Here is a 27,002-nt window from a genome sequence, read left to right as displayed (position 1 = left end):
CTCAGCGAGGAGTCTGCTTCTCCCTCTGCTCAGCCTCTCCCCCTGCTTGTGCTCTCTGTCTCTCTCTCTCTCTCTCTCTCAAATGAATAAATAAAATCTTTAAAAAATAAAAATTAAAAATTAAAATTAAGAAATTAAGTTACTTCTAGTAACAGGTAATGATTTTTAAATTTCTCAACTTTAATTTCTAATATGGTAAATATTGACAGATTTAAATCACTTAAACAAAAACTCTAAAGTCCTTAGTAATTTTGAAGGCTTACTATACAAGGGCCTTGAGATCAGAAAGTTTAAGAATTGCTGTCCTAGGGGCGCCTGGGTGGCACAGCGGTTAATCGTCTGCCTTCGGCTCAGGGCGTGATCCTGGCGTTACGGGATCGAGTCCCACATCAGGCTCTTCCGCTATGAGCCTGCTTCTTCCTCTCCCACTCCCCCTGCTTGTGTTCCCTCTCTCGCTGGCTGTCTCTCTCTGTCGAATAAATAAATAAAATCTTTAAAAAAAAAAAAAAGAATTGCTGTCCTAGGTCATGGTAACCAGTTTTGCACTTTATTCTAACAGCAAAGGAAAACCATTGAAGGATATTAAACCAAGGTGCTGATGTGATCTAATTTAACTTTTGAAAAGGTCACTGTCTCTGCTGTGTGAGGAGTAGACCACGGTGGGTCAACAGTGGGGAGGGGGGAGGGGCACGAATACGAAGGCACTGCATTAGTCCAGGTAAGAAGTGATGGGGGATTGGACTGAAGTGCAGTATTAGTTTGCTAGGATTGCCATAACAAAGTGCTGCAAACTAGTGGCTTAAAAAAATGGGAATTTATTGTTAGTAGGGCCTTTCTTCCTCTGAAACCTGTAGGGGAGAATTCTTTCCTGCCTCTTCGAGCTTCTAGTGTTTGCCAGCAATCCTTGGCATTCCTTGGTGTATAGATGCATAACTCCAGCCTTTTTCCAAATAAGGTCACAGTCTGGGGTACTGGGAGTTGGGGTTTTAACATGTAATGGGGGGTGGGTAGGCAATGAGGATGAAGAGAAATGAAGATGTGTATTTTGGAAGTGGAACCAGAAGGAGTTGCTGACTGATTAGATATATAAAGGTGAGGGAAAGAGAAGGCAAGGATGGACCTCACTCACATGGCTTGAGAAGCTAGATAAACAGTAGACCCAAATGACATGCCGGTTAGTAACATGAACACTTGGGGATGGGACCATGTTTCCCAGGGGACAAGTGTACAGAAGTGGAGTTGCTAGGCCCCCATTTTCTTAAGCATGCTCATGCATTTATTCTTCCAAATATGTTTTAGCATTAGTAGTATTGTTTTAGCATTGTTTAGTATTATCCTATCAGGTCCTCCTGATTTAAACAACCAGATACAGTAAAATTGTAGTCCAATTCACCTAGGTATTCAAAGAATTGAGGCAAAAAGAAAATAAAAATAGGAAGAGAGAACACATGCCCTGAAAGAAGTTCTCATGGTCAAAGGACATGGTAAGAGTTGGCAAAGTCCTTTGAGATCCAAAAAGTATGTCAAATTAAACTTCTCAATGGGAATTCTGGCTATATGGTTAGTACCATATGGTGATATTTACTACAGTTTCCCCTGCTAGATGAAAAGCTGGCCTCGGGTAAAAATGTCCAAGTTCCCTAAGTAACCTGATGAGGTTAAAGTGTCAGTTATATTACTAGGCAACATCACATACAAAAATGACCCTCTGACTGGTTGATTGCATCTGGACTGGGAGGAACTGCAAGGAAGTGATATATATTTGGTGGGGGCTCTGCACTTTTTCTGTCCTAAGTTTCTTGTAATTGGCAGATCCATTGTGGGACCTAGAAGCTATTGTTACAAGGTACAGTGGCTCCTGTAAAACAGCAGGGCTTAAGTCCAGGTAGATTCCACACCCACTTAGATGGACTTCTCCTCTCACCTGAGCTGTATCTCCTAGCAAAAAGATAACTCCTAGATGGCTGGGCGAGCTGTCACATGAATTACTGCGAGGACTCCGTCTGACACTGCCCTGCTGGCCGGTTCTGAATGGTTTCTGTCTGAACTCCCAAATACACCGATGCCGGGGGTACTCAGGGGTGGTTTTAGGAGTCTGAATCTTAGGTGAACCTAAGAGGACCACCTTGTGGGCACGGCAGGTACATTTTCTGCTCCCTAATTCAACCGCTCACTCACACTTTGTCTCTTTTAGTCCAGCCCTCCTGTCTAGCACTTTTCTTAACACGTTGAAGTCAGCGCAGTCATCTCCACTTCAGTTCCACAAACAGACCTGTGCCCGAGACATTTGTGTGGATGTGAATCCACGTGTTTGCCTTAAAACGAATGAGTGGTCAGTACACCCTGCCTTTGATTGTTCTTTCATTTTCTTGTCATGCTCCACAGGTTTGTGGAGGATTAGATTAGACAGAAAGAGCAAGTCAAACAGTGGCATCTGACTTCTCCAGAGGCTCTTAACCCATCATCCTCAAGTCTCCAGAAAGTGACTTCCAAGCTCCACGTGTGGGGGCCCGTCTGGTGACAATGCTGGCGAGGGGTGCCCAGTGTTCAGGGACTCCAGGTTGGTCCCCTCCTCAACCAGAGCTTTTCAGTTTGCCTCAATTACTTGCCACTCCAGATGCCCTGAGAAAAACCCTTCCAGAGGGTAAAAACTACACATACCGTGAAAATCACTGACCAAGAGAGTGTAGCCCAACACTCAAGATAAAATAGACCATACGGATCTGTGACAAAGCTTACTACAGACCGTGTTGTAAGACCGTCACCAGTCCGTCACTCAGAGACCGTTTCCTCATTGTAGACTCCGCTCGAGGAGCTGACTGATCTGAATCTGATTAGCAGCCCTTGGCAGAAGTAGGAAATGTTAGGAGTGTAGGCACAGATATTTGATAATCCTGTGAGGAGGAAAAGCTGTAAAAAAAAAAAAAAAACCCAAAAAACCAGGACTAAAATCAAAATTAATGAAAAGCAAAAGTAGTCTGGGGTCATTTAATGGAAAGCCAAATGGCTTTCTTTTCTTTTCTTTTTAAGATTTTATTTATTTATTTGACAGAGGGAGACAGCAGGAGAGGGAACACAGGCAGGGGGAGTGGGAGAGGGAGAAGCAGGCTTCCTGCTGAGCAGGGAGCCCCACATGGGGCTTGATCCCAGGACCCTGGGATCATGACCTCAGCTGAAGGCAGACGCTTAAGACTGAGGCACCCAGGCGCCCCTCAAATAGTTTTCTATACCTTGATATCCTATGAAGACATCATTTATATTATAACGTGTATAATAAATGATGTTTTTTCACTAATTTGAAAAGATATATGCACCCCTATGTTTATTGCCGCATTGTTTACAGTGGCCGTGATGGTGAAAGAATCTGTGTCCCTCGATACATGAACAGATAAAGATGTGGTATGTGTGTGCAGTGGAATAGTATTCAGCCACGAGAAAAGAGGAAATCCTGGCAAATGCAACAACAGGGATGGACCAAGAGGACATTACACTATGTGAAATAAGTCAGACAGACAAAGATAAATACTGTATGATTTACTCATTTGTGGAATCTAAAAAAACAAGTGAAGAAACAGAACAGAAACAGATGCATAGATACAGAGAACAAACTAATGGTTGCCAGAGGGGAGAGAAGTGGGAGGAATGAGTGAAATAGGTAAAGGGAATTAAGAGGTACAAACTTCTGGTTTTAAAATAAGTAAGTCACAGGGATGAAAAGTGCAGCATAAAGAATAGTCAGTAATATTGTAATAGCATTGTGTGGTGACTGGACTTTATTTGTGATAAACATTTCATAATGTGTATAAATATTGAATCACTATTCTGTACACCCGAAACCAATATAATATTATGTATCAACTATACTTAAGTTTCTTAAAAAATGGGAAAAAATGATGTTTTTGTTTACTCGTATTCCCAGATGTTCACTTGCTGCCAGACATCGAGGGCCATCATCCATTTATGATGATAGCTCTGATTCAAGAGAACATCAAATTATCTTCCATGTTCTCCATGCAGGGTGATAAGGAGAAGTAAGATACTTTAGAAGGTTTATAGGGGTGGTGTTTTTATTTTTTATTTTTTAAAATTCAATTGACATATAATGTATTATTAATTTGAGAGGCAGAGGTCAGTGATTTATCAGTCTTACATAACACGCAGTGCTCATTACATCACATGCCCTCCTTAATGCCCATCACCCAGTTACCCCATCCCCCCACCCCCTCCCCTCCAGTTTGTTTCCTATGATTAAGAGTCTCTTAACGGTTTGTCTCCCTCTCTGATTTCTTCTTGCTTTATTTTTTTCTCTCTTCTAGGGGTGGTGGTTTTAATGTTTGTATGCTCAAAGGGAAATATTCCAAGTATTGAAAAACCTCCTGACAGGTTTTTCACTCTGTAAAGATGCCCGTTAAATGAAGTATTACTGTACCTACTTTTTTCCCCCCAAGGAAGAAAGGAGTATGCCTACAACCTTCAAATGAAGGCTTAATTCATGTATCTCGAAAAATTCTTAGAAAAATAATCATTAAATACATTTTCAAAATTCTAAGTTGTCAGATCACTTTTAATCATATTCTATTACAGAGTCATAGATCTCAGAGACAGTACATTTCAAGCTTAGAAATAATATTAAAAATTACCCAAAATTAAATTACTAACTCATAATTGTTATCACTACTTCTAATTTTTCACAAGTAATTTTCTTCTGTGCCTCCATTATCTTGTATGCACTTGAAATACTATTTTTAAAATAAAATTTATATTTTAAATATCAAATTACTGGATAAGAACAACATCTCTCATTAGCCACATGGGAAAATCGATCCCCTTTATGCAGCTCTGTTATTGATTTTAATGGTTTGTGCTGCCTTACTACTGTATCTTTAGAATAATATTGGTAGAGATGATAGATCAAGTCTGAATTGAATATATATAATATATATATGGTATCAATATCACTATGGTCACAAAAATAGAAATCCAGTAATACTCAGAATTTTCTGCTCACAGAGAACATCTAGGAAGCGTGTTATTTCTGTGCCTCTAACTTTACATCTTTTTTTTTTTTTTGTATTCCCTGTGTTGTACTTTTCATCTCCATGACTTATTTTTTTTTTATAACTGGAAGTTTATATCCCTTAATCTTCCTTATCTATTTCACATGTTCCCCACCCACCTCCCTTCTGGCAACCATCAGTTCTCTGGATTTAAGAGCCTGGTTTTTTGTTTGTTTCTTTGCTTGCTTGTTTGTTTTGTTTTTTTAAATTCCACATATAAGTAAAATCATATTGTATTTGTCATTCTCTGATTTATTTCACTTGTATAATATCCTCTAGGTCCATCCATGTTGTCACAAATGGCAGGATCTCATTCTTTTTTATGGCTGAGTATTATTCCCTAGTGTGTATGTGTGTATGTATGTGTGTCTGTATGTACATATGTATATACCATATCTTCTTTATCCACTCATCTGTCAGTGGACACATGAGTTGCTTCCCTATCTTGGCTTCTATAAATAATATTGCAAAAACATAGGGGTGCATATATCTTTTCAAATTAGTGTTTTCATTTTCTTTGGGTAAATACCTAGTTAGTGGTATTAGTGGATCACATGGTAGTTCTATTTTTAATTTTTTGAAGGACCTCCATACTGTTTTCCACAGTGGGCACACCAATTTACATTCCCACCAACAGTGCACATCTTTGTCAACACTTGTTTATTTCTTGTCTTTTTGATTCTAGCATTCTGACAGGTGTAACTGACAGGTGTAACATGATATCTTATTGTGGTGTTTTAAATTTTTTTAAATTTATTTTTATTTTGTATTTTATCTTATATTTTTTAGACAGAGAGAGAGATTGTGAGCGGGGGCAGAGGGAGAGGGAGGGAATCTTAAGCAGACTTCATGCTGAGTGTGGAACCCGACGGAGGACTCGATCCCACAACCCTGAGCTGAAATCAAGAGTTGGATGCTTAACCAACTGAGCCGCCCAGGCACCCCTTATTGTGGTTTTTGATTTGCATTTTCCTGATGATCAGTGATGTTGAACATCTTTTTCATGTGTCTGTTGGCTATTTGTATGTCTTTGGAAAAGACATACAGGTCCTCTGTCCATTTTACTTGGATTATTTGTTTTCAGGGGATTGAGTTGCATAAGTTGTTTTTTTTTTTTTTTTTTAGATTGTATTTATTTATTTGACAGAGAGAGACAGCCAGCGAGAGAGGGAACACAAGCAGGGGGAGTGGGAGAGGAAGAAGCAGGCTCCTGGTGGAGGAGCCTGATGTGGGACTTGATCCCAGAATGCTGGGATCACACCCTGAGCCGAAGGCAGACGCTTAATGACTGCGCCACCCAGGCACCCGAGTTGCATAAGTTCTTAAAAAAAAAAAAAAAACACTACTCTTTTCTTTTCCCACAAAGGATTGGGGTTTTTTGTTTGTTTGTTTGTTTTTGAGTGTAGTTGACACCACGTTACATTAGTTTCAGGTGAACAACATAGTGATTCAACTTCTCTATATGTTATTCTGTGCTCCCCGCACGTGTAGCTACCATCTGTCTGCCGCCTACAATGTCATTGTCATTGACTTTATTCCCTATACTGTACCTTTTATTCCTGATTCATTCCATAACTTTATTTTTTGGATATTAATCCCTTATTGGATATATCATTTGCAAATACCTTCTCCTATTCAGTAGGTTGCCACTTCATTTTGTTGATGATTTCCTTTGCTGTGTAGATTTTTATTTTGATGTAGTCCTAATAGTTTATTTTTGCCTTTGTTTCCCTTGCCTGAGGAGACATATCTAGAAAAATATTGCTAAGGCTGATGTCAGAGAAATTACTGCCTGTCTTTTCCTCTGGGAGTTTTATGGTTTCAGGTCTCACATTTAGTTGTTTAGCCCATTTTGTTTATTTTTGTGTATGGTGTAAGAAAGTGGTCCAGTTTCATTCTTTTGCATGTAGCTATCCAGTTTTCCCACACCATTTATCAAAGACTATTGTATATTCTTGTCTCCTTTGTCGTAGATTAATTGACCATATAAGCATGAGTTTATGTCTGGGTTCTCTATTCTGTTCTCCTGATCTATGATCTATGTTTTTGTGCCACTACCATGCTGTTTTGGTTACTACAGCTTTGTGGTATACCTTAAAACCTGGGATTATGACACCTTCAGCTTTCTTCTTCTCTCTCAAGATTGCTTTGGCTTTTCAGGCTCTTTTGTAGTTCCATACAAATTTTAGGATTATTTGTTCTCATTCTGTAAAGAAATGCTGTTAGTATTTTGATAAGGATTGCATTGAATCTGTAGATTGCTTTGGGTAGTATGGACATTTTAACAATATTGGTTCTTCCAGTCCATTAACATGGCATATCTTTTCACTTGTTTGTGTTGTCCTCGATTTCTTTCATCAGTATTTTATGGTTTTCAGAGTATAGATCTTTCACCTCCTTGCTTAAGTTTATTCCTAGGTGTCTTATCCTTTTGGTACAATTATTAATAGGATTGGTTTCTTAATTTCTCTTGTGCTGCTTCATTATTAGTATATAGAAATGCAGCTGAGTTGTGTATATTAATTTTGTATCTTGCAACTTTACTGAATTCATTTATCAGTTCTAATAGTTTTTGGTAGAGTCTTTAGGTTTTTCTATATATAGTGTTGTATCATCTGCAAATAGTGACAGTTTCACTTCTTCCTTACCAAATTGGATGCCTTTTATTTCTTTTTCTTGTCTGATTGCCACAGCTAGGACTTCTAGTACTATGTTGAATAAAATGGTAAGAGTGGACATACTTGTCTTATTCCAGATATTAAAGGAAAAGCTCTCAGTTTTTTGCCATTGAATATGATGTTAGCTGTAAATATGTTAGCTGTAAAATATGTGTATCTTGACTTAGAAATATGGCTCTTAATTCAATTTGATAAACTGCTTTTAATAGTAGGAAAAAAATCAGACTTGACTACAGAGTTTTATGCACAGGAAACAGTAGTGTTATCAGTGGCTTCATGTTAAAGGGATAAAATAAATAAAGTTTCCTATATATCAGTTCTGAACAAAATATTTAATATTTTCACTAATACTTCATTTGGTAAAATTAAATCTATTTCTTATATTTGATAGGGTACCCAGTCTGAAGATAGAAGAAAACTAAGTCCTTAGAGAAATCATTATTAATAAAATGGAGACATGATCAAAATAAAGAGAAGATTAGTGCAGAATACATGTGGGGAAAGAAATAAATGTATAAATTCAAGAGAGACCAATTTACTGTGTATACATATAGAAGAAAAAGAATCTAGAAATCAAACTGAATATAGTAATCATTTAGCACTTAGTTAATTGTGAACTGAGTCTCCTGTTCATCATTGTTTAGTCCCTCATTGCATTACTATATCTGGTATTATACTTTACACTATAGGAATTATGTGGGGACTTTTTTTAAAATTCAGATAAAAGAAAAAAGATAGGTCAAAAAATTAAAGAATAAACAAATGAGGAAAGATTAAAGTAATATATTCGTTCTCTCATTTCATGAACATTTATTGAGCACACACTATATTTAAGATACTGTGATAGGCACTGGGTAAAAGACATAGTACTTGCCTGCAAGAAGTTTAGTGGAAGAGACAGGTAAGTACATACAGTGTGCTCTGCCCAGTAGTAGAAAAAGGGGCACCTAACCCCACATGAGGAGTTGGGTAGGTTTCCTGAAGAAGCTGAACTGTGTCTTAAATGTCTTAAAGGTTAAGGGATTTCCTTTTCCTAACAAGATTCCAGACTAAATAATCTGAAAATTCTCCCACCACAAAACACCCAGCAATGCAGAGTAAAATATAACAAGCATCCCTTTAAATGCACAGCAGAGATTATAAAAAAGCAAGGTAATTCTCCAAGGGCCCAAACAAACACAACTAAGAAACAAAATTAGAAGTCTTAAAGTAAAACTTTAAAAAACCCAAAGCTTTAAAAAGAAAGTGGTAGATTTAAACCAACACTGGGCTGCCCTGAAAGGATTTGCTGGTCTCAATACCCATGAGATGGAGATCTCAAACAACACCAACTACCATCAGGAAGAAGGCAGACTAAAATACTCTGCCCACCAATGCAAAGTTAACATGGAGAGTTTGTCTTGGCCTGTGCTCCAAGCCCAGGTGTGGGAGAAAGGTTTGCCCTTTTAAACTTTATACTACTTAAGTGCTCAGAATCCCCAAGCTAAGAAATCAACATAGGGATTGATAGTATCTCTGTGGTACCTGGCAAAAACAAAAGCAAAATCATTCTGGAGGGACAGACCCTCAATCCAGTAAACACAGCACAGAATTTTTCACAAAACCCCACTTAGGAAAAGAAAACCAAAGCTGGTGGCATCACAATTCTGGACTTCGACTATATTACAAAGCTGTATCATCAAGACAGTATGGTACTGGCACAAAAACAGACACATAGATCAAAGGTCCAGAATAGAGAACCCAGAAATGGACCCTCAACTTTATGATCAACTAATCTTGGACAAAGTAGGAAAGACTAACCAATGGAAAAAAAAAAACAGTCTCTTCAACATGGTGTTGGGTAAATTGGACAGCCACATGCAGAAGAATGAAACTAGACCATTTCCTTATACCATACACAAAAATAAATTCATAATGGATGAAATACCTAAATACGAGACAGGAATCCATCAAAATCCTAGAGGAGAACACAGGCAGCAACCTCTGTGACCTCGGCCGCAGCAACTTCTTGCTAGACATGTCTCCAAAGGTAAGAGAAACAAGGGCAAAAATGAACTATTGGGACTTCATCAAGATAAAAAGCTTTTGCACAGCAAAGGAAACAGTCAACAACACCAAAAGACAACCTACAGAATGGGAAAGGGTATTTGCACATGTCTTATCACATAAAGGGCTAGTATCCAAGATCTATAAAGAACTTACCAAACTTAACACCCAAAAAACAAATAATCCAGTCAAAAAAGGGGCAGAAGACATGAACAGACATGTCTCCAAAGAAGACATACAAATGGCCAACAGACACATGAAAATATGCTCCACATCACTTGGCATCAGGGAAATATATATCAAAAGTACAATGAGAAACCACCTTACACCAGTCAGAATGGCTAAAATTAACAAGTCAGGAAACAACATATGTTGGTGAGGATGCAGAGAAAGGAGAACCCTCTTACACTGTTGGTGGGAATGTAAGCTGGTAGAGCCACTCTGGAAAACAGTGTGGAGGTTCCTCAGAAAGTTAAAAATAGAGCTACTCTACGACCCAGCAACTGCACTACTAGGTATTTACCCAAAAGATTCAAACAGTGATCCGAAGGGGCACCTGTACCCCAACGTTTATAGCAGCAGTGTCCACAGTAGCCAAACTATGGAAAGAGCCCAGATGCCCATCAACAGATGAATGGATAAAGAAGATGTGGTATACACACACACACACACACACACACACACACACACACACACACACACAGAGGAATAGTACTCAGCCACCAGAAAAAAATGAAATCTTACCATTTGCAACAACATGAATGGAACTAGAGAGTATTATGCTAAGAGAAGTCAACCAGTGAAAGACAATTATCATATGATTTCACACATATGTGGAATTTCAGAAACAAAACAGAAGATGAGAGGAGAAGGGAGGGGAAAATAAAATAAGACGAAGTCAGAAAGGGAGATAAACCATTAGAGATTCTTAACTATAGGAGACAAACAGAGTTGCTGGAGGGAGGATGGGTGGGGGGATGGTGTAACTGGGTAATGAGCATTAAGGAGAGCCCTTGATGTTATAAGCACTGGGTGTTTCATACAACTGATGAATCACTGAACTCTGCCTCTGAAACTAGTAACACACTATATATTAATTGAATTTAAATAAAATAAAATTTTAAAAAATAAATGGAAAAAAAAAGAAAATGCCACCCAGAGCTCCCCCAGAAAAAAAACCCACTTAAAATGAACTTACGTCCAAAATTATGAAGCTGTACACAGGAATCAATCATCAATAAGCAAACAGTAGGCAAATCTCAGCACAACAAACATCACATCTTTCAGTACATCTCAAATAAATATGAGGACTATAAGTCTACTTAAAATGTTCAAATATGTCAAAGTCACATTTTAAAACATGAGAAAAGAGCAAGATAGTATCTATCTTGCTATCAGGAGATAGTTTTCAAGCAGAGGGAGGAGCCTTTACAGTTGTGGGAGTCCAGACAGGTCTTTTTATTGGGAGCTAGCAGTCACCAAAATGGGAGGAGGAATTGGGAGGAAGACTTGGGTCATAAATTGCTTTGCATTCTGTATTAGGACTCTTATTTGCAAGTGACAAAAAGATCAACATTCGTCTAGGGAGTATTTTGTTGTTGGCTCACCTAACCAAGAAAGGCAAGAATATAGTTGAAATGACAGGAATCGTTTTCTCTCCATCTCTGACCACTACTTTTCTTTGTGAATACTTCATTCTTTCCTACTGCAGAAGTTTTCTCCAGGAAGTGGAGAATGTTGACACTTGCAGCTTTGGCTCACACCTTTTGCTTGGGCTTTTTTTTTTTTTAATAGCTTTTTTTTTTAATTGTAAAATACAATATAAAATTAATTGTTTTAACCAAGTGTACAGTGCAGTGGCATTAAACACGTGCACGTTGTGCAACCATGACCACTATCCACGTCCAGAACTTTTTCACCATCCCAAACTGAAACTCTGTCCCCATTAACAAAGCTCCCCATTCCTTCCTTCCCTGAGCCCCTGGTAACCACTATTCTATTTTTCTGTCTCTATGAATTTGACTACTGTAAGTACTTCATGTAAATGAAATAATACAGTATTTGTCCATTTCAGTACGCCATTTCCTTTTGATCATAGAGGAAAGAACCTTCTCTGTACACATACTTCCATCCCCTAGTTCCATATTTCAAAATCCTGAGTGAAAACTCTGATGGGCTTGGCTTGGCTTTTCAGACCAGGATGATGACGGATGCTATGGTTTGCTCAGCTTGGGTTAAATGGCTACCAGAGAATCTTCCCCAGTTCTCCTCATAAACATACCTTCTCATAGAGTCCTTCTTTGTCCTCTCTAAAACAGTACCCCACATCACTTTAGACCCTTACTTTGCTTTGTTGTTGTTTTTTTTTTTCAGAGCACATCACTGCCTGTTATTAAATATACTTATTTGCTTATGACTTCCTCTACCAGTAGAATGTAAGATTTATAACATGAGGGACCTTTTCTCTCTTGCTCACCTCTGTGTTTCCAGTCCCTAGAACAGTAACTGGTACATAATAGGAGCTCAGTAAATATTTTTAATTAATTAACTAGAAATTGGGCTGGAGATACAGATTTAGTATTCATTGGTAAAAGTGATTAAAAGAAATTGTTTCCATCTCCCTAATGAAGATAAGCAAAAAGAAATTAAAAGAGAGGCGCGTGGGTGGCTCAGCCCGTTAAGCATCCAGACTCTTGATCTCAGCTCAGGTCTTGATCTCAGGGTCGTGAGTTCAAGCCCCACATTGGGCTCCATGCTGGGTGTGGGGCCTACTTTAAAAAAAGAAAAGAAAAGAAGAAAGAAAAATTAAAAGAAACTGAACCTTGAATATATATAAATAGGGTGATTAAACAAGAGTGTTATGCACAAATAAGAAGAGAACTACACTTCCTAAAGACAGATAATTGTGGAAAATATAACTTTGCATGATGGATGCATAAGTCCAAAATTGCAGTAGATTAAGCCCTTTCTGAAATTGCTTTCTATTGCTGGACATTTAAACCATAAGCATGAATGTATAAACTCATCACATGCATGCATGTGAATGTATAAACATATACACACGCTACATACACTTTTTCTGGTTAACATTGGAAATGGGCAAAGTAGATACGAGTCTAAAGCCGTAATGGGCACTTCTTTTCTTTCTAAATTGTTTTTGGCTGTAGCCAGGCAAGTCAGGATACTCTGGAGTGCAACTTCCCATTGTCGTGCTGCCCACCATAAACGTCCTTTGGAACCTGTTTCCTGTGTAGCTGCCTCTGCTCCCTTCCCCTACTTGTCCTTAACCTCAAGAGCAGAGCAAGGCAAAGGGGAGCAGGGATCAAGGTGGAGGCTATACTAAAAAGACAAAAAAGAAATGGGCATTTTGTAACGTATACGATTGTTGAATCACTAAGTAGTATATCTGAAACTAATATAATATTGTATATCAACTATACTTCAATTAAAATTTTTTAAAAAGAAGGCAAAAATATTCTGTTATCTTCCTGACTTCTTAGTGCTGCTTTCCATCTTTTATATCCCTTAGAGTTTATTATCCTAATGATCCTCGATGGGCATCCCAGACTTAACCACTCTTACACTTCAGCCAAGTCGGCCCTACTCCCAAGGTCCCTCAAAATTCCTTCTTTCAGATCTCCGCTCACTTCCTCACACTCACCCCCAAATCCAACAAGAATTCCCATTCTCTGGTAGGAAAATAGCTTAATTAAACTATCTTGCCTTGGGGCGCCTGGGTGACGCAGTTGTTAAGCGTCTGCCTTCGGCTCAGGGTGTGATCCCGGGGTTCTGGGTTCGAGCCCCACATCAGGCTCCTCCTCCGCTGGGAGCCTGCTGCTTCCTCTCCCACTCCCCCTGCGTGTGTTCCCTCTCTCACTGGCTGTCTCTATCTCTGTCAAATAAATAAATAAAACCTTTTAAAAAAATAATAAAAAATAAACTATCTTGCCTTAAGGTTGTCTCCCTGCCCCCACCAGATGTCACCCCTGTAAGCTCTTTCTAGGTGTTAAAACGCCCTTAAGGAATGACTTTTTCTTACTACTTGTCTGAACCAGAAAAGAAGGTTCCTGCCTCAGGAAACTTCCTAGGGGATTAAATAGAAACATAGCCAAAAGTTCTGGAATCAACCCCACATTCAACCTCTAAGAAGTGAGAGAAGTAGATATGGTGTGCCCAGGAATCGTTGATGAGGTCATAAAATCACCCTTTCCCAGTTATTCACAATAATTAAGCATTTGTTCTTAATTACCAGGGGCACAACAGTGGCTATGCATATTACTAAGTGAATATCAAATTAACTAAATTCTACTTCTTACTTGTACTTAATCCTGATTTACTTGTTGCTCATTAATATGATCACCTGCTCTCAACTTAAGAGGCCGCATTGCTAAAAAGGTACTTACGTGAGCTATAATTAGTGTGTACAGTTAGAGTATCTTGGTTTTAAAAGAATAAAAAAATTAACTGAACTATTGGAGTTATCTATGGGAGCTTCTGACTTTCTTAACTTCGAGGATTTTATGTGCTTTGAAATCACATTTCCTTATGATATTTGATCTGGTAATATTTGATAGTATTATGAGCCTGGAATGTGACTATTTGAAAGAGGATTAAAAAGCTACTAACTTTTTTTAAGATTTTATTTATGAGAGAGAGCACGAGCGAGCATGAGTGGTGGGAGGGGCAGAGGGAGAGGGAGAAGCAGACTGCCCACTGAGCAGAGAGCCCGACATGGGACTCGATCCCAGGACCCTGAGATCATGACCTACGCCAAAGGCACACGCTTCACCGACTGAGCCACGCAGGCGCACCAAAAGCTACTGACTTTTATGAGAAATCACAGACTTCTTCGATAGATTTGGAGATAAACTCAGAAAAAACATTATAATACCAAGATGAAGGATATACCGTGTCAGGGTTTTTTTTTTGCCACGGATGGGGCAATCAGACTGCTGCATTTTAAGAGGGTCCCTTTGGTTTAATATCTGCAGCCTGGTTGTGTGGGACTCTGCTGCAGCGGCTGAGATGCACAAGTTGCCATTCAACAACCTCCTGTTCTCGGCGGTACAGAGCTTGGCTGGAAGTTACTGGGAGGCTCAAAGAACTGCATCTGATAAATCTTTTTTTTTTTAAGATTTTATTTATTTATTTGACAGAGATAGAGACAGCCAGCGAGAGAGGGAACACAAGCAGGGGGAGCGGGAGAGGAAGAAGCAGGCTCATAGTGGAGGAGCCCGATGCGGGGCTCGATCCCACAACGCCGGGATCACGCCCTGAGCCGAAAGCAGACACTTAACCGCTGTGCCACCCACGTGCCCCGCACTGATAAATCTATATGACTTTGGTAGATGAGATATATTTGCTATAGCTTATGGACTTTCATACTTTTGCAATAATGTAGACTTCTAAAATGTGTTGTGTGTTTCTTTTACAGGATAATGAAGGTCAAACAGCTCTACATTATGGTAAGATATTTCCAAATTATTAATAATCATATTAGGAGGTTTTCTCTGTTTATTTCAACCTTGTCCAACCCTGTGTAGCACTTAGAAAAATGCCTGGTCAGTTGGTACAGCCACTGTGGAAAACAATATGGCGGTTCCTCAAAAAATTAAAAATAGAATTACCACATGATCCAGTAATTCCACTGCTTGTGTATTTACCCAAAGAAAAACAAAAACACTAATTCAAAAAGATATGCACCCCTATGTGTATTGCCGCGTTATTTATAATAACCAAGATATGGAGGCAACCCAAATGTCCATTGATAGATGAATGGATAAAGAGGATGTGGTGTGTATGTGTAAATATGTATACACACACACACTAGGAAATACTATTCAGCCACAACGGAAGAATGAAATCTTGCTATTTGCAACAACATGGGTGTGAACCTAAAGGGTATAATGCTAACTGAAATAAGTCAGTCAGAGAAAGAAAAATGCCATATGATTTTGCTCATTTAAGAAATTAAGAATTTAAGAAACAAACGAACAAAGGAAAGAAGAGACAGACTCTTGTACAGAGAACAGGGGCACCTGGGCCCCTCAGTCGGTTAAGTGTCCGACTCGATCTCAGCTCACATCTTGATCTCAGGGTCGTGAGTTCAAGCCCCGTGTTGGGCTCCATGCTAGGCTTGGAGCCTGCTTTAAAAAAACAAACGACCAAAAAAAAACTCAGAGAACAAACTGGTGGCTGCTAGAGGGGAGGGGAGTTAGGGATATGAGAGTTGATGAAATGGGTAAAGGAGATTAAGGCTATACTTATCTTGAGGAACACTGAGAAATGTATAGTATTGTTGAACCATTATGTTGTACATTTGAAACTAGTATAACACTGTTGTTAATTATACTTGAATTTTAAGAAATAATATAAAAAATATAAAAAGGAAAATGGTCACTAGCAGAAATACACTAATTTTTTTGTTTAAAAATAGATTAATAACCTCTAAAGTTAGAGCTATATTAAAATTCTTATGGGAACCTTCATAGTAAGTTGAGCCTTTCTATACCATCAACAGAAATGGAGGCTCCTCCAATCCCCCTTTGAAAATTCATTATTTTGTTTTTGGTACTGTCAGTGACAACTGAGATGCTAACCATCGTCACTGTAGGAGCTCCAGTCCTGTAAGAAATCCATCCTTTCATGATGTAATTGAAGGGAAGAAAAATAGATTTGATTTTTTAACTCATTTTACTTACTAACTGATTAGCTTAGTTGAGTAATCCTCACTTAACTAATCTATGAAAGAGAGGATAATCTGTGAGATGGACATAATGTGGCTCTCAAAGAGTATTGGGTAAATTCAGTGAGATAAAAGATATTGAAGTATTTTGTAAATAAAGCACTTAGTAAAGTATCCTTACTTTTATTCTATTTGGGTGTGAATATGGTTGAGTAAAAGACAACCATCAATATTTAAATCAGATTAAGGATCAACCACCATCAGACTTTGGGAGACAGAATACATTAGGCTCTTTCGCCAGTTTTGGCCGTCTTGGACCACCATGCAGTAATAAATGACCCAGATGCCCCTGGATATTTTTGTCTGCTGCTTATTAGCATTTGCTTGGATGTCAGAAACCTCACTGAGTTGTCCAGGAGTCTAAACTATTGGGCTAGCTGTTAATGCTAACTATGTTTATCAGCCTAATAATGAAGATTGAATATCACCAAATGCATGCCGCCAACTGATTATGAGTTTACCTAGTATAACCTGGGTACCAAAACCAGCATAAAAAAAGGAAACTTGTGGGGGCGCCTGGGTAGCGCAGTCGTTAAGCGTCTGCCTTCGGCTCAGGGCGTAATCCCGGCGTTCCGGGATTGAGTCCCACATCGGGCTCCTTGGCTAGGAGTCTGCTTCTTCCTCTCCCACTCCCCTGCTGTGTTCCCTCTCTCGCTGGCTGTCTCTCTGTCACATAAATAAATAAAATCTTTAAAAAGAAAAAAACTTGTGAGTCAGTCTCACTTTTGAACATATATGTAAAAATCCTAAATAAAATAATAGCAAATGAAATCCATCAATGTCTTTTTTTAAGATGTGATTAAGTTGAATTTATCCTAGGAATTCAAAGGATTTAACAGTTTAAACATTTATTAATGTAGTTTGCCACATTAGTATATTGAAAAACCATTTGGTCAGTTCAGATGCAGAAAAAGCAATTGAGGAAATTCAATACAGAATGCAATATAAAGAAGCAATACAGAAAAATGGTTAAGACCCCAGGCTCTTAAGCCAGACATCTGGGTTCAAATTCTAGTTCTACTACTGAACAGATTATTTAACTTCAATGCACCTGTTTACTTATGGTGAGATAGGAATAATAACCTCAGAGATATGTTATAAACATATAATGAGCTAATCTATGTAAAGTGCTTAGGACAATGTCCAACACCTTGGAGGTACTCAGTAGATGTTAGCTAATATGATTATTTATGATAAAAACTCTTAATAAATGATATGCAAGGAGACTTCTATGGCCTGGTTAAATTATATATCAAAAACCTAGTACAAATATTACTAAAGGTGAAATGTTTGAAGCATTTCCTTTAAAAACAAGAATGAGAAAAGGATGCCTACCAAAACTAATTTTCTTTAATGTTATATTGGAATCCTAGACTATACAGAAAGAAAAGCAAAAGAACTAAAAAGTACATGGGATGGACAAAAAGAAACAAAATCATCATTATTCTCAAACAAAATAAGTAGCTACATAGAAATTCAAGAGACTCTGCAGTCAAATTATTAAAACTAATACAGTTTAACAAAGATGCTGAATAGAAGATCAGTTTTTTAAATTACATTCTTAAACAGAGTATAAAAGGTAGAAAGTAAATATAAAGAGCTAAGTCCTAGGCAAGTGCAGTCAAGAGATGGAGGCTCCCTTATTTTGTCCAGCATCCCCCCATGTGGTACACTGACAATATGAAGGCCCTGATCACCCTTGCCCTGCCTTGCAAGGTAGTGGCTCCATGCCAGGAGAGGCAAACCAGGCTGCCCCCACACTGCCACCAAGCACCAACTGCTAGAGTAGGGGGAGGAAGGGTGTCACTCAAAGAGAAGCTTGCTGTTGTCCACACTCCCAGCTCCAGAATCTGACTCAGAGATTTTGCCTGGAGAGAGAAGCAGACTATAAAACAGCTCCTACTCGCTTCCCAAAGAATCTGACCTCATTTGCAGCAGAGCCTGGAGAAGTTCAAGGCTAAGGGTACTCTCAAAAATAGTGGAGAGGATGGGAGAATACTACATCTGGAAGGAGCCTTCATGAGTAAGAAAAATATCAAACACTGACCTTTAAAGAAGCCACAATTTGATTGGGTTGGTTTGTAGGACAATTTGTGCCCCAGTTGAGTGGTTTCCTTGGAGCACTTTCGATATGTTATCCCACTGTGTTCTGACCTTGAATATCTATAGAAATAGAAGGAATCTATATGTATAATCTATATCTAGCAAAACTGTCTTTCAAAAATGAAGATGGAATAAAGTCTTTCCCAGATAACAAAAACTGAGAGAATTCGTTGCTAGCACACCTATCTGACAAGAAATACTAAAGGAAAATATTCAAACTAAAAGCAAATGACCCAAAAAGTAATTCAAATCCATATGAAAAACAAAGAACGCTCATAAATACAATCGTACAGTTATAAAAGACAGTATAAAGCATACTTTTTTCTCTTTTCTTTCCTTAACTGATTTTAAAAAGTAGTATCTAAAATAATATGTATATAATGTATTATTGGGCCCAAAACATATAGGAGTATAATATATTTGCCAGTAACAGCCTAAAGGAGATGGGTGAGAACAAAGTTATAATGGGTTAAGAAAGTGACTACAGATGTTAAAATAATTGTAATAATGTCTTGTTGGATTTGTAACATTAATAGATGTAGCAGGTATAACAATACTACCACCAAAAGAGGGAAAATGCAGTAGGGATATATGGGAGTAATGTTTCTACATATCACTGGAATTAAGCTGAGTATAAATCTGAAGCTGGAGTTAAAACGTTCATGTGGTAAACCCTAGAGTAACCCTAAAGAAAACCCTAGAGTAATCACTAAAGAGAAAACTCAAAATAGACAATTCAAAAATAATAGTTGGAGATTGCAGCACCCCACTTTCAATAATGGATAGGGCAGCTAAACAGAAGGTGAACGAGGAAATGGAAGACCTGAACAACACTATAAATCAAAGATCTAACAGACATCTATGAAACGCTCCATCCAATGACAACAGAATATATATTCTTTTCAAGCGCACGTAGAGTGTTCTTCAGGATACACAATATGAAGGCCATGAAACAACCTCAGTAAGTTTAAAAGAATAGAAATAATACAGTGTATGTTCTCCAAACACAGTGGACTGAAATTAGATATCAAGACTTGAAAACTCACAAAATGAGGAAACTAATCAACACACTCTTAAGTAACAAGTGAGTCAAGGAGGAGGAAATTAAAAGAGAAATCAGAAAATACTTTGAGATGAATGGAAATGAACGTAACACATGCCGAAACTTACGGAGTGCAGCTAAAGCAGTGCTTGCAGAGAAATTTATAGCTGTAAATGCCTATGTTAAGAAAGAAGAAAAATCTCGAATCAGTAACTAACTTAACCTTCCTCTTTAAGACACTGGAGAAGAGTAAACAAAGCCTAAAGAAAGCAGAAAGAATAATAGAGATTAGAGTAGAAATAAATGAAATAGAGAATAGAAAAACAATAGAGAAAATCAACAAACTAAAAATTAGTTCTTTGAAGCAAAAGAACCAGCTGGTCAACCCACAGAATCATGAAAAATAATACTTGTATTTAAGCCACTAAATTTTGAGTGGTTTGTTATACTACAGTAGATAACCAAACAGCACACCCCATACACATAAATCAATTTTAGGTGAATTGGATGCATATATAAAGAAAAGCAAAATTACAAACTTTTAGATGAATAGGATAAGGAATGGTTTGTTGGTTTTTTTTTAATAGATTTTATTTATTTGTCAGAGAGAGAGTGCACACATAAGCAGGCGGAGCTGCAAGCAGAGGGAAAAGCAGGCTCCCCACTGAGCAAGGAGCCCGATGCAGAACTCGATCCCAGGACTGACCTGAGCTGAAGGCAGACGCTTAACCAAATGAGCCACCCAGGCGTCCCATGGAATGGTTTCTTAAGAAAACACTCAAAAATGCAAATCATAATTTAAATTATGATAAGTATATTAAAATTTTAAACTTCTGTTAAACAAAAGATAGTATGAGCAAAGTAAGAATACAAGGCACAGACTGGGAGAAGATACACTTAAAATGCAAATAACCTGCATAGGATCATTATTCAGAATATAGCAAGAACATCTACCCAGCCAATAAGAAAGGTAACCAAATAGAAAAATAGGCCCCCAAAAATGGATAGTTCACAGGTGGGAAGAGCCAAATATCAAATAAACAGCAAGAAAAGATGCTCAACCCCACTCATAACTGTCAAAAACTGTGAGTAATCTGGGCTTATACCCTGCTTACAAACTAACAAGTTAGCCCAATATAGTTTCATGGATTCTGGCAAAAAACACAAGACTATTACAGCGCAGCAAGCAGCATGAGCGTTATGTTTGTGTCATTTCTTTTTGAGTCCCCTGGGAGCTAAGCAGAGAAGCCCAGGTAGATACTGCAGACATGTCTTAGGAATCCTGAGCTTAGGGGTGCCTGGGTGCCCCCTGCCACTCATGCTCAAGCTCACTCGCTCTCTCTTTCTCAAATAAGTAAATAAAATCTTTTTTCAAAAAAGGAATCCTGAGCCTAGGGAGCTCTAGTCTTTTATAATGAGCAGCACGCAAACCTGCCCAGCTGTGGCCCTGGGGAATATGTTATCTTTATTACACTGGACAGCAAAGAAACCTACCCTCTACTCTGGAAGGAAACACTACCTCTGTTGTCCAAGGCTGTTCACTATACACACATCCTTGAAAAGAGTCTGAAACAGAAGCTGTCGTTACCTTTGTTCTCAAGAGTGCAGAATCATGAAGAGTCCCTTGGAGAACTGTCTCCTAACAATAATCAGAGAATGCAGATTATAACATTTAGATATAACTTGATACTGGTCAGATTGGCAACAAATAAACATCCACAAATATTAGTATTAGGATGTGGAGCAACAAGAACACCCATACTTTGCTGATGAGGGTATCAACTGTCGCAACCACTTTGGAGATCACTTTGGCAAAATCTAGTGAAATTGAAGGCACACATACCCTACAACCCAACAGTTCCACTTCTATTTATATAACCTAGAAATACTCCTGGACATGTATGTAATGAGACATGATTAAGAACGTTTATTGCAGCATTATTTGTAATAGCCAAAATTTGTTTTATTAGCCTTTATATTCCTCTGTATGGCATACTTAAAATATTTGTTAATTAAAATTACATATATATACACATGCCTATATACATATATATATATTTTTTTTATGTTATCAAATGCCTTTGAAAGGTGTACCATTAAAAATGTACATACACAATGCAGTATACAGGGGAAGGATTCTCTAGGCTCCTTCTATAAGCAGCCCTCTAAAATAGGGCTTGGTGGGGCGCCTGGGTGGCTCAGTTGGCTGAGCATCTGACTTTCGATAGCAGCTCACATCATGATCTCAGGGTCATGGGATCGAGCCCCACATCGGACTCCACACTCAGCAGGGAGTCTGCTTGAGATTCTCTGTCATCCTCTGCACCTCCCCCTGCTTGTGCATGCACACATGCACTCATAAATAAATCTATCTATCTATCTATCTATCTATCTATCTATCTATCTATCTTTGAAAACAATAGGGCTTTGGCTTCCCATTTTGTAAATGAGGAAAACCAAAACCCAAAGAAGTTAATAAACTTAATTAAGGGATCCAGAAATTCGAACCACATCTCTAGATTTACCAGGAAATGAGAGAAAAGCAAATCGCTTCCCATGCCTCCTTCCACAGCACTCATCACTCACTCCTCAAACACTTTTATGTGATAATTCTTTCATTTAGCTCCTCTAATACCACCAAGAGCTGGCTATTCTAAACCCTAATTTTTGACCCAGAAAAAAACTTTTCTTAGCCACATCCACAGATGTGATGACAATTTGGGACAACCAGGCGTAAGTTAGACAACCACAGATAATCAGAAAGGGGAAGAGAAGAAACTTCACAATGATTATGAAGCTTTCAGTGCAGAATTCAGGGCTACCCCTTTTTCCTGATGTCTGATTTCAAGAAGCAAACTTCTTTTACTCCAAAATATTTGCCATTAGGTCAAGTTCATTGCTCTGCTTAGAGAGACAACCTGTGCCAGTGTATCCACGTGCTCTCCTAACACTCTTCTGATGTTCATCCCCTCATTTCTTGTTTCATCCACTCGTTAAGATATTTTAGTGCCTTTCCTATGGCATGTGTTGTGCTTTCCTTCCATCTCTCCATCCAGAAACTGTAGAAACATCTAAGCCAGACTGATTGCGCCCTTGAGAATGTAGATGAGTCACTCTGTCATCCCTAGGTAACCGTTAGGGGTGAATGCCTTGCGGAGGTGGGAATGTGTCCATTTAAGCGTGGTATATGCAAAATGCATTTCTAGATAGCAACAGGATTGGATTTTCCAAAGGTCTTCCTGACTGGCTTCAAAATAAGCTATATTTTATTTATGTATTAATATGGAAAAATCTCTGTATGGAAGATACATTGTTAAGTGAAAGGATTAAGGTGCAGAGCAGTGTATATAAATATATCTGTACTTACTTGCTAGTAACTGCATAAGATATCTCTGGAAGGGTACACGAAAAGCCAGTGTTGGTTGCCTGAGGGAAGAGGAACTGCAGGGCTAGAATACAAGCATAGGATAAAAAGGTTTTCCTATAAACCCTTTAATAACTTCTCTATTTGGTGATTCTTTATATATATGGAAGAGAAATTGTTATATATAATTTGTCTGAAAATTAATTTTAAATTCTTTGAAATCACAATATCATAAGCTCTATTAGTACTGTGAACATGACTTACTTTCTTAATTATATTTCATTCATTCAACGAATATTTTTGAGCATCTGCTATTTGCTAAATAAAATATACCAAAAATCCTCTATAAAGGTGAAGGGATGTCCCCAGACTTAGGTGTCTTGAACTCCCACCCAATATGCAAGGATGAGACAACCATAATGGTAAGTGTGTGAGCTAACGCTGCATCTAAGCTGGGAAAACTGTGGGCTTGGATTTCAGTGGCACCAAACCCTGGAAACGATGCTTCCTGAATGAGAAATAATGAGGCGTTGAAACTGAGACCCTGCACATAAGCCAGGACGCTCAAAGGGCTACACCCTCAGTTTAGAAAAAAATAATAATAGTTACATTAGAAAAAGTTGGCCCACTAGTATAAGGAAGGAAGACGAAGAAGCTAATCAGCCACACACCAGAATTTTGAGTGGGGGGAAAAGGCTCCATCTCATGTGAGTTTGGGGTTTAAATTTATACTCTGATTGCTTCATAAATCCTCAAGTCAAGAAATTAACGTAATAAGTGTACAGGCTGGTTACCCATGAGGGACCTGGGAAAAGCAAATGCTAAACTTCTCTTGCAGGACACCTCCTCCACCAGAGCAGCACAAAATTGCTACAGAAAGAAGCCCTGCTGAAAATGAGCTTATAATCCAAAACTACAAAGTATACTTAGGTGATTGTCAGCGGACATAGTAAACCTCAGGACTAGACTTCGAAGAACTTCAGTTGTTTTACTGAAGAAATTATCAGAAGTTGGTATAAAATCAATGGATGAAAAACATAAGAACAAGACAGAACAGGCAGATTTGAGAACCAAAAGAACTTCAATAAATAAAAAATACAGAAATTTCACAATGGATAGGTTAAAATGCAGAACTGGCAAAAGTCTTTTTTAAAAAATGGCGAACAGAAAGGTAGTTATAAATGGCAGCACAGAAGATAAAGAGATGGAAATGTGGAAGAGACATTGAGTGTAAAATAGTGAAGTCCAGCATTTTTAAATAGGAGTTCCAGAAGGAGAAAGTAGGTAAGAATCAATATTTGAAGATACATTTATTAATAATTTCTGTAACTGATAAAATGCTCCAATCTTCAGATGCAGGAATTATGAGATCTGATCAGGTAAGATATTCATCCAATGGAATTCTATACAGCAATAAACAAGAACTACAACTACGTGCAACACCTTGGATGAATCTCACAGACGTACTGTTGAGTTCAAGGTGCCAGACACAAGAGTACAACTGTATGCATCCATTTATATAAAGGTCAAAAACAGGAAAAACTCATCTCCAGCATTAGTAAACAGGAGAGTGGTTTCCTTGGGGTAATGGATAGGCAGTAAGGTAGTGTTTGGAAGGGGTTAACAGTGGAGCAATGCTTCTGAGATTCTAATGATCTGATTCTTGATCTGTGTGCTAGTTAGTTATGTGGATAATTTCATGTTAAGAAAATTTGTATATATGATTTTGGTCCTCTTCTGTATTTAATTTATATATACTCTAATAAAATGTTAAAACTCCAGACCCAGATAGATAGAAGGTGGTGGTGGTGGTACCGTTTTCATTGAAGGTGGTGGTGGTAGTACTGTTTTCATATATATAATCTCTTAACCTTTCTAACAGATGTCTGAGCTAGGTCTTGTTTCTACATTTGCAAATGAAAAACTGAAGTCTGGAGGGGCCAAGTGACCTTGACAGGGTAGTACAAGTTGCAGGAGCAGAGCCAAGACACTTGTCCAGGTCTTCTGATTCCACTTCCAGTCGCGTTTCCGTAATTTCATAAATAATTACAGCCCCGGTATCCTTTTAAAGCAGACATTATTTTCTGGAGGATAATCTTTTATAGAAATAAATTAAAATTCTTTATCATTGGTCACCTTAGTGAGTCAAGGCTATTTTTCAGAACTGTACTTTATCAATATCTGTGTCCATCCATGTGCTTTTATATTCTTATTTCTGTTCACTGAGAGTTTCAACATTAACAAAAATTATCTCTGATTCTGCCCAAAATTGATCTAGTAAAACAACCTCTATCTCTGTCTCTCAGATTATATTATTCATTGCAGAAAGAACAAAACAAATACCATCTATATTATAATCAAGATAATTAAACACTAAAATAATATCATTAGTTAAGAGGCTTTGACATTACAAATATATAAAACTAAAATATTCTGACAACTCAGGAATATTTCATGAAATTAAAATTTTAAATTTAATTAATAATCACTTATAGGAGTGATTCATTTTTAATTAAGATTTTTTACTAGGTCACTAGACTTCTGCCAGTTTTTAAGGTCATCAAAGCAGAGTTGGCCATGTAATAATAATAATAACCATTTATTAACACTATGTGCCAGGGAATCTGCTGGACATAATTTATCCATTTAGTCACTTAGTATTATTTACCCTTTTTTATTTAATAGGTACTCTGTAGCTATTTTTTTATTTGATTTTAAGACCCTTAACCTATTTTTGTAACTTTCATAAAACTCTAAGTATAGTTAAATCCAGTAAGTACAGACAATGTTGGGGATATCTTAGGGGCTTAGCTATTATTTTTTATGAATTACAGTTTGGCTTGACAGCTGTCCTTGTGTTGACAGCTCTTCTGATTATAGCAGTTGTCAAACTCCATCCTTAAGCAGGTTGTAAATCCTGGCTTTTTCCGATTAAAACTGGGTCAGAGCCAATGGCAGGTTAACTAGAGGCCAGTATTCTACTACTGTATGTCTTCACTAGTTCATTCTAAATAGGCTTTGCATAGCAGCATACTAAAACCCTTACTTGCCTCTATTTCACTTTGGTGTTTTTTAATCTTCAGATATCAGTCCTCCTGTTGTTTTGTGATTAAACACGGGTCTTGCTGAAGCGTATATTAGTGTAAGTGTGGTCTTCCTTGTAAATGGCCTGTTAGCCTTCCCCTCCTCTCCCTCCACTGGGAATACTAATATCATTGCATCTGTGTCTCCCAGGGGAAATCAAGGCTTTTCCTTGCACGTGCAGTCATGTGATTTCAGAGTGGGCAGGCTTTGTATCCTCATGAGCCCTCGGTCTTCCACGTAAAGCACCATCTGTTCTGTTCCTTCCACGCTGTTACAGGGCAGTGGGAGGAGGCATTAGAGTGAAAATAAATAAAATAAAAAAAAGAAAGAAATTCATCATCAAAACCCTGAGGATTAATGGAGTCAGAAGGCTCACTGCTCTGAATGAAAATTCATCTTCACCTGTGCCAGTGTCAGGGCTGCCTCTATGGCACTTGACAAATAGAGGTTCCCAGGGTACCATAAATTCAGCAACTGTTCTAATCCCTATAGACTTGCTCAAGCTTTTCCGAGACAGGCTTATGACTGTTTTTGTATTTCCCAGCACATTGTGGGCACCAATGTATCCCCTCATTAATTTGGCAAAATGTTAGCACCCTTCTCATCTCTCTCGCATCGCCTTTCCCTTTGTCCATTTTGAGGGGACGGGCAGCTCACACGTTTCTGAAAGATGACTCTGCCTTGTGAATTGTGCTTTACTGAAGATGCCAAAGGCGGAGAAATCAATTAACTAATGAATTTTGAGCAAATACTAAGTTCCCAGCACTGTGCTAGATGGAGAAGAGAACATAACAAAGCGTGTAATCAAGTAGCTCACCACCTAAGTGGGGGTACAAAGCATAGTTTTTCCAAAAACTATTTGTTGGGCACCTATCTTTGCCAG

General features: G+C 38.1%; 1 protein-coding gene across 2 annotated transcripts in view; it reads left to right on the top strand.

The window, feature by feature from the left end:
- Nucleotides 1-27,002, top strand: part of ACBD6 (acyl-CoA binding domain containing 6) — a 204,856-nt gene that overhangs the window by 161,194 nt on the left and 16,660 nt on the right. For both annotated transcript variants that reach the window (XM_045811483.2, XM_045811481.2), the window contains exon 7: nt 15,216-15,246. In XM_045811483.2, the coding sequence (XP_045667439.2) occupies nt 15,216-15,246 (31 nt within the window). The remainder of the gene's footprint in view (nt 1-15,215; nt 15,247-27,002) is intronic.

Source organism: Ursus americanus, chromosome 2 (genome assembly GCF_024610735.1).
Source record: "Ursus americanus isolate L20-20 chromosome 2, mUrsAme1.1.p, whole genome shotgun sequence".
NCBI lineage: Eukaryota > Metazoa > Chordata > Mammalia > Carnivora > Ursidae > Ursus > Ursus americanus.
The sequence above is the reverse complement of the archived record's forward strand: the minus strand, read 5'-3'. Positions and strand labels throughout refer to the sequence as shown.